This window comes from Silurus meridionalis, chromosome 1 (assembly GCF_014805685.1).
Source record: "Silurus meridionalis isolate SWU-2019-XX chromosome 1, ASM1480568v1, whole genome shotgun sequence".
NCBI lineage: Eukaryota > Metazoa > Chordata > Actinopteri > Siluriformes > Siluridae > Silurus > Silurus meridionalis.
Genome location: NC_060884.1, coordinates 31765100 through 31778093, shown reverse-complemented (window position 1 = coordinate 31778093; position 12994 = coordinate 31765100). Strand labels below are relative to the sequence as shown.

General features: G+C 42.2%; 1 protein-coding gene across 1 annotated transcript in view; it reads left to right on the top strand.

Moving 5' to 3' along the window:
- The window catches only part of sec61a1 (SEC61 translocon subunit alpha 1), a 9843-nt gene extending 2849 nt beyond the window's left edge, over positions 1 to 6994 (top strand). The window contains exons 4-12 of the mRNA XM_046847126.1: positions 396 to 474; positions 1030 to 1161; positions 1843 to 1952; positions 2975 to 3128; positions 3378 to 3538; positions 3621 to 3818; positions 5499 to 5690; positions 5791 to 5867; positions 6000 to 6994. Coding sequence (XP_046703082.1) covers positions 396 to 474; positions 1030 to 1161; positions 1843 to 1952; positions 2975 to 3128; positions 3378 to 3538; positions 3621 to 3818; positions 5499 to 5690; positions 5791 to 5867; positions 6000 to 6186 — 1290 coding nt within the window. The 3' untranslated portion in view covers positions 6187 to 6994. The remainder of the gene's footprint in view (positions 1 to 395; positions 475 to 1029; positions 1162 to 1842; positions 1953 to 2974; positions 3129 to 3377; positions 3539 to 3620; positions 3819 to 5498; positions 5691 to 5790; positions 5868 to 5999) is intronic.
- The last annotated feature ends 6000 nt before the right edge of the window (positions 6995 to 12994 follow it).

Below are 12994 nucleotides of genomic sequence, written 5' to 3'. Positions count from 1 at the left end.
TGACAGGAGTGTAACTCTGCGGCGCAGGCTCTGACAGGAGTGTAACTCTGCGCGCAGGCTCTGACAGGAGTGTAACTCTGCGCGGCGCAGGCTCTGACAGGAGTGTAACTCATGCGGCGCAGGCTCTGACAGGAGTGTAACTCTATGCGGCGCAGGCTCTGACAGGAGTGTAACTCTATGCGGCGCAGGCTCTGACAGGAGTGTAACTCTATGCGGCGCAGGCTCTGACTGGAGTGTAACTCTATGCGGCAGACTGTACGTGACAATATGGTTGATTGGTTTTGTTTCTCTCTCTCTCTCTCTCTCTCTCTCTCTCTCTCTCTCTCTCTCTCTCTCTCTCTCTCTCTCTCTCTCTCTCTCTCTCTCTCTCTCTCTCTCTCTCTCTCTCTCTCTAGATCCCTCTATTTGGGATCATGTCTTCAGACTCGGCAGATCCATTCTACTGGATGAGAGTCATTCTGGCATCCAACAGAGGTCAGTCTTTTTTTTCTTCTATCCATAATCATTCCTGTGTTATATGGTCAAAAGTATTGGGACACAACTTTTCCAGCCATATGTAGAACTTTCCTCAAATTGTTCTTCAAACAAATTTGGTGAAAACAATTTTATTGGATGGATTTGGTAGCATGACATTTTTCCATCACTTGAGCTAGGAGACCTAAACCTGTCTCCAGCCTGACAGTGCTCTTGTGCACAAAGCCAGCTTCATGAACAAATCCCCATAAGCAAACTCAAATCTAGTGGAACATCTTTCCAAAAGAGTGGAGGTTATTATAACAGCAAATAGGGACTCAATGTGAAATGAGATGTTCATTGTTATGGTCAGGTGTCCACAAACTTTTGTTCATGTACAGAACGTGCCATGTTTATGAATCTGAATTTCCCAAAAGTATGATGTAACAAAGATCAAATCTGTGTGTAATAAAGAATTATTGTGAACCAGCAGCAGATTGTGTGTGTTGAGAGAAGGACATTGGTTGCAGGAGGTGAGGTTTAATCGATGTTGCTGTGAAATCTGATGCGTTCCAGGTACTCTGATGGAGTTGGGCATCTCTCCCATAGTCACCTCGGGCCTAATCATGCAACTGCTGGCTGGAGCCAAAATCATAGAGGTTGGAGACACGCCAAAAGACCGAGCGCTGTTTAACGGAGCCCAGAAATGTAAGTGTGTGCAACTTTCCACCACAACCAGACTCAGATTTTTCTCAAATTTGGTCTTGATTGCGATTGCAACTCATCAGACATGATGAGGGAAAAAAAACATGCACTTCCAGACACCTGAAACTGATTCAGACCCTTTCAGATTGGATTAGTTATACCAGGGGGACGTCTAATGCGTTTCTTGATAAAAGCTTTTACGCCAGTACAAGAGTAAAGACGGTTGCAAAACTCCGGGAATTTTCATGAAACGAGACTAGACTTGTACGATGAGAAATCAAGTCGCTCTGGATAAAGGCATCTACCAAATTATAGAAATGTAAAAACTTTCTTTTTTTTTTTAAGGCCCCAAATCCCAATGCTGCCATTATTGTTGTTTTTAAACCCTTAGCGATTGAATGATCCGTTGTGTAAATGAGAGAATTATCGTTCTGGATTAGAGCATCTAACAAACGACATGTACACCGATCAGGAATAACATTATGAATGGTGAAGTGAGGAACACTGAATATCTCACGTGGAGAGCGGAGGTCTAACAGACAAGCTTCTGGAGCTCAAACTGCTGAAGAAGTTCATGCTGTTGATGCTCGACATATCACGACTGTTTTGGCAGCAAAAAAGGGGGACTGACAAAATATTTAATTAATATGAACTAATTAGTTAATTGAATATTTGTGTTTATAGTGTTCGGGATGATCATCACGATTGGCCAGGCGATAGTGTACGTGATGACTGGCATGTATGGAGACCCGTCAGAAATGGGAGCCGGGATCTGTCTCCTCATCATCATTCAGGTAAATAACACAGGACTTTTAACATCCAAAGACACACAAGAGCTTTCTTTCCTTTTGAACCCAGTGTGTTTCTAGGCTTCCTTTAATTTTATTTCTATTGGGATTATTCACAACGCATGATCGCAGAGCAGATTTACAGAATGCAAGAATTATAGAACGAACTGAATTTGTTTTTTTATCCCCTTGATGAGCAAGCCTAGGGCAAATACCTCTTTAGCTGCAAATAAGGAAGAAAACTTGAGAGGAACCAGACTCTGAGGAAGCCCATCCTCATTTGGGTGACACCAAGTGTGGATTAAAATTTATTTATTTTTTATATAAATTATTAAAACATTACAAACACCAGGAAATTGAGAAATTTTACAGTCTTGTGCAACCAGGACATCCTGAGCAACTCATAGCCAGGTGAAAAGACCCAACATGGCAACCATTCTATACATCAGCATGTAATTCCTTCTGGACTGCGGCTCATTGGCACCGACTTCACCATACAACGAGACGATGAGCCGAAGCGTACGTCCAAACTCTTCTTAGCACTATTTAGAGATCAAACAGTCATCTGGAGTGATATCTACCATGGAATGACCTGACGGGTCACCACACCAAAATCCTATTGAACTGCTCTGGGATGAACTGGACCACAAAGAAATTTCCAACTAGTGAAGAACATCTTTGCTCAAGTTTTACTAGAGGCAAAGCAAAGTATTTCAGCTGAATGTTTGGAGAAACGAACTGCCAAATGCTAAGTGTGTGTGAAGCCGTCCTTCATGCCAAGGAAGGATTTTTCAATAAAAATAATGTTGAACATCTGGACATTTATTAGATTTGACTTGTAAAAGGAAATCTTCATGCTGTTACATTACTAAGTTTGTTGCATAAAAATAAAGAGAACATGCATGTCTGAAGTCTAGGTGAAAGACTAGATGTTTCAGTGCCACTTGAGTACAATGTGGTATATAGTGTGTGGACACACAACAGGTTCGAATGAGCGCATGTGTTTTTTTTTTTTTTTTTTTGTACAGCTGTTTGTGGCCGGTCTGATCGTCCTGCTGCTGGACGAACTGCTTCAGAAAGGATATGGCTTGGGCTCCGGTATCTCCCTCTTCATCGCCACCAACATCTGTGAGACTATCGTATGGAAAGCATTCAGTCCAACGACGGTGAACACGGGCAGAGGTACACACACACACTCGCACACACTACTGATTCACATCAATGCAACATCAATCTTATTGGCATAGAAACATTTGCGATAAAGCTGTGATTCTGCAGGTTCTTCTCGATCCTGATTGGTCACTGGTGATTTTAATACAACAAAACTGCAATTTTTGCAGGTTTGTAGTATTAACCTCCCGCGACCAATCAGGATCGAGAATTCAGCAGGCCGATTTGGTCTCATTCTTGTTGGTGATTGTGTGTCCCCAGGCACCGAGTTTGAGGGCGCCATCATCGCCCTGTTCCACTTGCTGGCCACTAGGACTGATAAAGTGCGTGCTCTGAGAGAGGCCTTCTACAGACAGAACCTGCCCAACCTCATGAACCTCATTGCCACCATCTTTGTGTTTGCTGTGGTCATATACTTCCAGGTGAGCGAGATCTGTTCCCATGACCTAGAATGCGATAAATAATGATCAAGCCATTAAGCAACTCTGCCTTTGTGGATCTCAGGGTTTCAGAGTTGATCTGCCAATCAAGTCTGCGCGCTACCGTGGCCAATACAACACCTATCCCATCAAGCTGTTCTACACCTCGAATATTCCCATCATTCTGCAGTCTGCACTGGTGTCCAACCTCTACGTCATCTCTCAGATGCTCTCCACTCGATTCAGCGGCAACTTCCTGGTTAACCTGCTGGGAACCTGGTCTGTAAGTAACATATAGAGAAATAAACTATTATTTTTTTTAAATGTATTTCTTCTTTGAGCTATGTGAAGATCTACTTTATATGGGTTGGAGTGGAATAACAGTGGTCAATAAGACGTATAAGAGCGGAGGAAGGTGCACACAGGTGGACTATGTTCTGTGTAGGAGATGCAACCTGAAGGTGATTGGAGAGTGTAAGGTGTTGGCAGGGAAACATGCATACATGCTGGATGAGTTAATTGTCTGGATGTGTGAATGAGAGGGAGGGCAGTGGAGGGGTGCGGTTGCAGGGAGAAGAGGTGGAGAAGGTGGAGGAGTTCAGGTTTCTGGGGTCAACAGTGCAAAGTAATGGAGTGTGTGTTAGAGAAGTGAAGAAAAGAGTGCAGGCTGGGTGGAGTGGGTGGAGAAGAGTGATAGCAGGAGTGATTTGTGATAGTAGGGTATCTGTGAGAGTGAAAAGGAAATTTAGAGGACTGTGGTGAGACCTGAGATGATGTTTGGTTTAGAAACAGGGGCATTAAATAAAAGACAGGAGGTGGAGCTGGAGGTAGCAGAGCTGAAGATGCTGAGATGTTTATTGTGAGTGACGGCGATGGACCGGATGAGTTTATTGAGAAATGAGTTTATTTAGAGGGACATCGCATGTAGGACGTTTTGTAGACAAGGTAAGGGAGGTGAGATTAAGATGGTTTGGACATGTGCAGAGGAGGGACATGGAGTATATCGATAGGACAATGCTGAGGATGGAGCCACCAGGAAGGAGGTAAGGAGGAGGTTAATGGATGTGGTGAGAGAAGACATGCAGGTAGTTGGTTTGAAAGAAGCAGATGTAGAGGACAGGGGGTTATGGAGACTGATGATCCGTTTTGAAGACCCCTAATGGGAGCAGCCAAAAGAAGATGATGGAGTGGAAGATCTCGGCACCACAGGCCTCCTCAACCACATCAGTACCTGACTTTACTAACACCCTTGTGGCTGAATGAATCTCACACAAATCTCCACAAACACACACCAACATCTAGTGGACCGTTAGCTAGGTTGGATTGTACTTGCCGATTAACCGTTTAATCAACCATTTTTTTTTTTTTTTTTTAATAAAAAAAAAAAAGAAAGAGGATCCTGGATTTAAAATAAAAAAAAAAAACACACACACTTGTAAAACCTGTGAAGTTGTCTTTCGACTGCTCCCACTAGGGGTCGCTGCAGCGGATCATATGCCTCATACCGTTCACAAATAACATTTAATAAATTAATAATGAATAAAAACAATTACATACAAAATAAATCAGGACATTTAAGTAACAAACTAAATTTAAATCCACATTTAATCTGATTCACCTCTAGAGGCCACTCTCGTACTGTATAATAACCGCAGACTCAGTCGGTCCAGCAACAGACGCAACCCGGAAAAACTGTCAGATGATTTGGTCAATCTCGCAGCAAATGGGGAGTAAATGTGGAATGTGATGTTCAAAAGGCCAATCTTATGCTCAGGTGTCTCATACTTTGTCCTCACGGTGTATATTTATAGTCTTGATGCTGTAAAAACATTCTGTATGTTTTCAAAAAAAGCTGCATGGAGTAAGAGCAGTTGAAGTTGCCTTCGATACAGAATTTGTTTTAAATTTGTTATAATAATTTAATAGTATAAAATGATTTAAAAAACTTTTCTCTGTATAAAAGGACGCAACAACCGGCGGACCCGCTCGCGCCTACCCAGTCGGTGGTCTGTGTTACTACCTCTCTCCTCCGGAATCGTTCGGCTCGGTGTTAGACGATCCGGTCCACGCAGTCATCTACATCGTCTTCATGCTGGGCTCCTGCGCGTTCTTTTCCAAAACGTGGATCGAGGTTTCTGGGTCATCTGCCAAAGACGTACGCTTCAGTTCAATTCTTAAAAACAAAAAAAAAATCCAATTATTTTATTATGCACTTTTTCAAGGCGTGTTATGAGAGAACCTGTTTCGTGTTTCAGGTGGCTAAACAGCTTAAAGAGCAGCAGATGGTGATGAGAGGACACCGAGAGACGTCCATGGTGCACGAACTTAACAGGTCTGAGTCAATCATCGTTATACACATGTGCATCTCCATAATTGAGGCCGGTGATATCTTTGGTCAGGATTTTATATTCTCCGCTGAATTGAACCTGTGTGTGTGTGTGTGTGTGTGTGTGTGTGTGTGTAGATACATCCCTACGGCGGCTGCGTTCGGCGGCCTGTGCATCGGCGGTCTCTCTGTCATGGCCGACTTCCTGGGAGCGATCGGCTCAGGGACTGGGATCTTGCTGGCCGTCACCATCATCTACCAATATTTTGAGATTTTCGTGAAAGAGCAGAGCGAAATGGGCAGCATGGGGGCGCTACTCTTCTAATCCTCTTGCAAACCCGCAGGCGAACCTGCGAGACGCACCCTAATCACCCCTTTTATTATTTTTTATGAGTGTTATTCCTTTTATTTTATAGCTGCGTCGGCACAGTGAGGTGAAGTGGTCCATTCTGAACGGCCCGGTTTGGCTTCGAGACGGGGAGAGGGAGATATTTATGGAGTGATGAGTAAAGCTAGACTCTGTGAGCTCTGACGATAGTCGATGGGTAAAACCATTTACCCCCACACACCTTCCCCCCCCCTCCCCTTTCTTTCTTTCTTTTTCTTCCTTCCTTCCTTCTCTCCTTCGTACCCCCGGCTTGCTGTTCGACTGTATTCAGTATAGCCATGGCAGTGCTCACTTCTCAGTCATGCTCGGCCTCTCATGTAAAAGTGTCGCGCGGGTTCTCCGCCACGTTTTCTTCCTTCCTTCCAGGCCGCTCTTAGTATGACGCCACGGGAAAATCCACACACTCGCAGGTTTATAATCATTATTATTATTATTATTACTATTATTACAAAAAACCATTAGATTTTCAGCTGTCAAATCCAACCGTATGCATTTCGAGGACTTTTTTTTAAAGGTAGTGTTATCCAGGCTTGAAGCTGTCTACAGATATAGTTCAATCATCCACGGACAAACCCTTCGGTTTTTTTTTTTTTGTTTGTTTTGTTTTCCTCCCGACTTTGTCTGTATATATGACGAAATGTGCCACCACATTTTTTCAATATGTATAAAGAAATGCTCAACCATTCGTCTTTTGGGGGGGAAAAAAAAAGTGCTCATTCTCAATAAAAGCTCTTTTTTGTGTAAAGTCTTTCATACGCTCGTGTTTCTGTTGTTTCAGATATTGTGGTGAAAATAAGCTGTAAAAGTTTGTTTTTTTTTTTTTTTTAAACAGCGCCCCCTGGAGCACATTGTGATAAGAGCCTTGCTTACGGGCCAAACAGTAGCAGCTTAGCGATATCAGGGCTTCAACCTCTGATCAGTACCCTTACATCTTAAACCCCTGAGCTACTGCGTTCCCATTTCATAAAGCTCTCACAATACACTTTGATATGGGAAGCTTGACTTTTCCAGCCATATGTGGTTCTTCCCTGAACTGCTACCACAAAGTTGGAGGTAAACAATTATATAGGACGTCTCAATTCTACTTTCACGCACGCCAATTACGAAACCTGAACCCGTTCCACCTGCATTAGGTGAGAGCTGGATAGCAGGAGATCTTCCACAAACATATCCAATCCATCTATAGCAGATCTTCATAGAGTTGGCTTTGTGCCCAGGAGCATTATCATGCTGGAACAGGCTTGGTAAAGTGAAAAGTTCATGCTGCAACATCCAAAGACGTCTGACACGTTGGTGTGATGACATTTCAATGAACCACATACGGCTGGAAAAGTCTGGTTTCACAAGACTTCTGGTTGTATAGTGTTTTCTGCTTGAACAAAAAACGACCATGCGAATGGAATTTCAAGTGTCACTGTTCACTTCATTTGTGTTATACGGCTGTACAAGTGATACAACCAGGTCGTTGGCACTCTTTAGAAGAATATTCACAAATAATTGTACAATCTACACATTACACATCCAAGTTCTGTTCACCAGTGACCTCACACACATGGGTGTAAATCCCGGGGGGGGAAGGAGGGGACATGCTGATTAGCGATGTAATTTTTCATGAATCTGCTTTATTAGCGATTAAAATATTACTTATCTAGTGAACGTTAGCTTGTTTACAATAGCTTGTAGCATAGTGCACTGCAGCTAACACTGCAACTAATGTACTAGTGCACTGACACTAACACACCAAAGCCGTTTCCCATACAGTGTTTTATTTGGGACGACTTGGTATAATGTTAATTTAACATTAACACACAATGAGCATATTGTTTATCTGTGCATTTACTAAATGAGCACTGTGCTACATCTGAACTGACCCCACTGTATTTTTATAATTGATTTCTATTGTTCTTAAGTGTCTTCATTAATTTTGAATACAATTTTAAACCTTTTTTTTAATTCCTTGTTTTGCTTTGTCATTGAACCTGAGAAAAACTTTGAAAATAACCATAATGACGCAGTCTCCATGCTACAATAATAATGATAAAAGCAAAGTTTTTCACTGTGGGGACACTGTGGGGACACTGTGGGGACACTGTGGGGACACTGTGTCTTTATAAGTACAATTTGACTATTATTTGTGTCCCCTTTAAAAATTGCTCGAGAAATTTTATATTTATTGTCCCCCCCTACTGTTAAATGAAATTTACACCCATGCTCACACACACACATCCTGAGAGTTTGGTGGAGGGAAGATCTTCTACAAGCCTCTCCAAAAGTTATTGCATGCGGTTTTATTTTAAAGTTAGAAAGTAAATTGAGTTGAAGAGAAGAACCATGTCTGAAGCCTTCAGTCTTCAAAGGTAACGTATTGGAAGTTGGAAGAAGTCCCATTTCTGAACCTGGGTTCTTCAAAACGAGCAGACAGGACATGATCATGATGTCCTAACTGGTAATGACTCTGAAATTCCTGCACTCGCACTATCACCATTCCTTTAAAAGGTTTTTACTCGTTGCACATCAGTTCACTGCTCCAATATAAATCAAAGGGGTTCTAAACGAGCTGGTTCCAAATGATTTCTGGCGTCTCAGGGTCACCAACTTCCAGTTCCAGAAGTTCCCGTTTCTCTGTGTAACGGTGTGTAAGATAGTTAAATTAATGCATAAATGGGGGACAGCGACATCTGTCGGCTGCGTGATGGTATTTAGTAGTGAAATAGGGACCGTCCACAGCAGAGATAATGAGACAAAGCTGTGGGTAACGTTTTCAGCAGCTGGAGAATTAAATGTTAAATTGAATCAAAACACATAACTAACTGCTTTATTGCTGATTTATTCTGCAATTAAGTGTTTGTGGAAGTGTTGATATGTGTTTGGCGTTGAATGTGGTGTTTTATATTGAGTTATTTTTAGCTTGTGTTATGAGGCCTAATTATAATTGATTGTGCAATGTCTTTGTTTTATGTAGAAGTTTCTTTTATTTCTTCATGCGGGTTCCCTTATTTCTTGTTCTCCATTGTGCAGGTATGTTGTAAGATGTGTTGTATTAATGTGTTTAATGTATTAACTAATTGTTCCAATTGAACTATGTGTTCGCCCCTAGGTGGGGCTGTTTACCTCCAATCCAATTTAATTCAATTGAATTGTTACGTTTTTCTTTAAATGGTGTACTATGACTGGTAAAGGGAGAGAGGGAGCTGATATGATTGAGAGGAGAAAGGTAGATATGTGGTGTGTTCAGGAGACCAAGTGGAAAGGGAGTAAGAGAAAAAGAAATGGTGTAGGGGTGATTCTGAAGGAAGAGTACAGTAAGAGTGTAGTGGAGGTGAAGAGAGTTTCTGATAGGGTGATGAACGTGAAGCTGGAAGTTGAAGGGATGATGATAAATGTCATCAGTGCCTATGCTCCACAAGTCGGCTGTAAAATGGAGGAGAAGGAAAAATTCTGGAGTGAGTTAGATGAAGTGGTGGATGGTGTACCTAGGAAAGAACTATTGGTGATTGGGGCAGACTTTAATGGGCATGTTGGTGAAGGGAACAGAGGTGATGAGGAGGTGATGGTAGGTATGGTTTTAAGGGGAGGAATGTGGAAGGGCAGATGGTGGTAGATTTTGCTAAAAGGATGGAAATGGAAGTGGTGAACACGTATTTTAAGAAGAAGGATGATCATAGGGTGACGTATAAGAGTGGAGGAAGGTGCACACAGGTGGATTTTGTTCTATGTAGGAGATGCAACCTGAAGGAGATTAGAGACTGTAAGGCAGGGGTCACCAACGTGGTGCCCGCAGGGCTGTTTCCTACCTTGTTAAATCATTGTTGATAATTATTGTGAGAAATCATTAACATGATCAGTGTCTTCACATAGATCAGGGGTGTCAAACTCAGTGTCAAATCCGGCCCGATGTACAATTATATCCGGCCCGCGAGATGATTTTATAAAGATCTATTATTATTGTTATTAATGTCCCGGCGATATGAAGAGCTAATAACACAAACTACAGATCCCATAATGCAGCGTTCAGCTGCCATACCGAACACTAGACTACCTGGGAACATTCCAGCATCAATCAAGTCGAGCTTCTGTTGATGTATTTAACCCTGTTGTACAGTTATTGTGAAACAGCGCCTCACAGTGGTGAAGAGAAAAAAAGTTTATTCTGATGTTTACTGACACTGGCGGTAAACACGTGTGTGTTATATGTGGAGCGAATGTGGCTGTAATTAAGGAATTGAATCTAAGACGGAACAAAACTTCAAGATCAGCTGAAAAACCTGAATGCAGAGCAGAAGATACAGAAAGTAGAAGATTTAAAGAAAAATCTGACATTTCAGCAGATGTTTTTCACCAGAGCAAAATCACAAAGTGAATCTGGTGTGAAAACAGAGGAGAAATCAGAGCCACATCAGCAGGTTATTTACTGAGGGAGAGTTTCTGAAGAGCTGCATGATGAAGCTGTGAGACCTCTGGTGTTTGACAGGAGATATTTTTATGGAGAGCAAAATATTTTAGGTTATATAAAGTTCAAGATTATTTTTTATAAAATGGCATAAGAGCAAAGAAATCTGATTGTTTTGATTTGTTGTGATTTTAACGTTTACTTAAAAGCACAATTTTTATTGATTTGTTCAGGGTTTTTTACATCATGTTCATATTTCTAACTTGTATAATTTTGACAGGATATATTTTGATGGAGGGCAAAATATTTTAAGTTATTTAAAGTTTAAGTTGATTTATTCTGGAATAATATTCCTGTCTGTATTTAATCATATTTATGTTCAAAAAACATTGTTTTAGTGTGTTCAAAAAATGTTTATCCTGTTCGGCCCATCACCTCAAGTGTGCTTTGTTTTGGCCCGCTGTTCGATTGAGTTTGACCCTGACACAGATAAATATCATTAATTATTAATAATAACATATAATTAAAGGTAAATTGAGCAAATTTTTTATTTCAGAATTGTGTATCAAACTGGTAGCCCTTCACATCAGTCGGTACCCAAGAAGTAGCTCTCGGTGTCAAAAAGGTTGGTGACCCCTGCTGTAAGGTGTTGGTGGGGGACAGTGTAGCTAGACAGCATTGAAGGTTGGATGATGTGGAGTCGGTGAAGCAAGATGTGGATAGGAATAGTAAGGAGGAAGTGAGAGCAGCGATTAAGAGGATGAAGAGTGGAAAGTCGGTTGGACCAGATGACATACCTGTAGAAGCGTTGAGATGTTTAAGAGAGATGCAGTGGTGTTTTTAACCAGATTGTTTAACAGGATTTTGGAAGGTGAGAAGATGCCTGAGGAATGGAGAAGGAGTGTGCTGGTACCGATCTTTAAGTATAAGGGAGATGTGCAGACCTGCAGTAACTACAGGGGAATTAAGTTGATCAGTCACACCATGAAGTTATGGGAAAGAGTAGTGGAAGCCAGGTTGAGAGAAGAGGTGACCATCTGTGAGCAACAGTATGGTTTCATGCCGAGGAAGACCACCACAGATGCATTATTTGCTTTGAGAATGTTGATGGAGAAGAAAAGAGAAGGTCAGAAGGAGTTGCAATGTGTGTTTGTGGACTAGAGAAAGTGTACGACAGGGTGGAGAGAGGAGTTGTGGTATTGTATGAGGAAGTCTGGTGTGATAGAGAAGTATGTGAGGGTGGTGCAGGACATGTATGAGGACAGTGTGACAGCAGTGAAGTGTGCAGTAGGAACGACAGACTGGTTCAAGGTGAAGGTTGGACTGCATCAAGGATCGGCCCTGAGCCCTTTCCTGTTTGCAGTGGTGATGGACAGGTTGACGGACGACGTCAGACAGGAGTCTCCCTAGACTATGATGTTTGCGGATGATATTGTGATTTGTGGTGAGAGTAGGGAGCAGGTTGAGAAGAGCCTGGAGAGGTGGAGGTACATGATGGAGAGAAAGGGAATGAAAGTCAGTAGGAGTAAGACAGAGTACATGTGTGTGAATAAGATGGAGGGCAGTGGAGGGGTGCGGTTGCAGGGAGAAGAGGTAGTGAAGGTGGAGGAGTTCAGGTACCTGGGGTCAACAGTGCAAAGTAATGGAGAGTGTGTTAGAGAAGTGAAGAAAAGAGTGCAGGCAGGGTGGAGTGGGTGGAGAAGAATGATAGCAGGAGTGATTTGTGATAGAAGAGTATCTGTGAGAGTGAAAGGGAAAGTTTATAGGACTGTGGTGAGACCTGAGATGTTGTATGGTTTAGAGACGGTGGCATTGAGTAAAAGACAGGAGGTGGAGCTGGAGGTAGCAGAGCTGAAGATGTTAAGGTTTTCGTTGGGAGTGACGACAATGGACATGATTAGAAATGGTGAGGGAAGCGAGAGTAAGATGGTTTGGACATGTGCAGAGGAGGGACATGGGGTATATCAGTAGGAGAATGCTGAGGATGGAGCCACCAGGCAGGAGGAAAAGAGGAAGGCCAAGGAGGAGGTTCATGGATGTGGTGAGGGAAGACATGCAGGTAGTTGGTGTGAAAGAGGCAGATGTAGACGACAGGGTGGTATGGGGACAGATGATCTGCTGTAGCGACCCCTAATGGGAGCAGTTGAAAGAAAAATAATTGTTTTTTACTGATTTACTGATTTGTGATCAATTCATTGAAAATGTTCATTGAAGCTGTAAAATTGCAATATTTTATACACTATACGATTATACGACCTGGAGTCCAGGGTTGCCATGTTTATAGGCCGCAGTGTCTGATTGGAAATAGAGTTTGGGGTCTGTAGATTCAGGTGCTTGCCACATTGTTTTATCTTC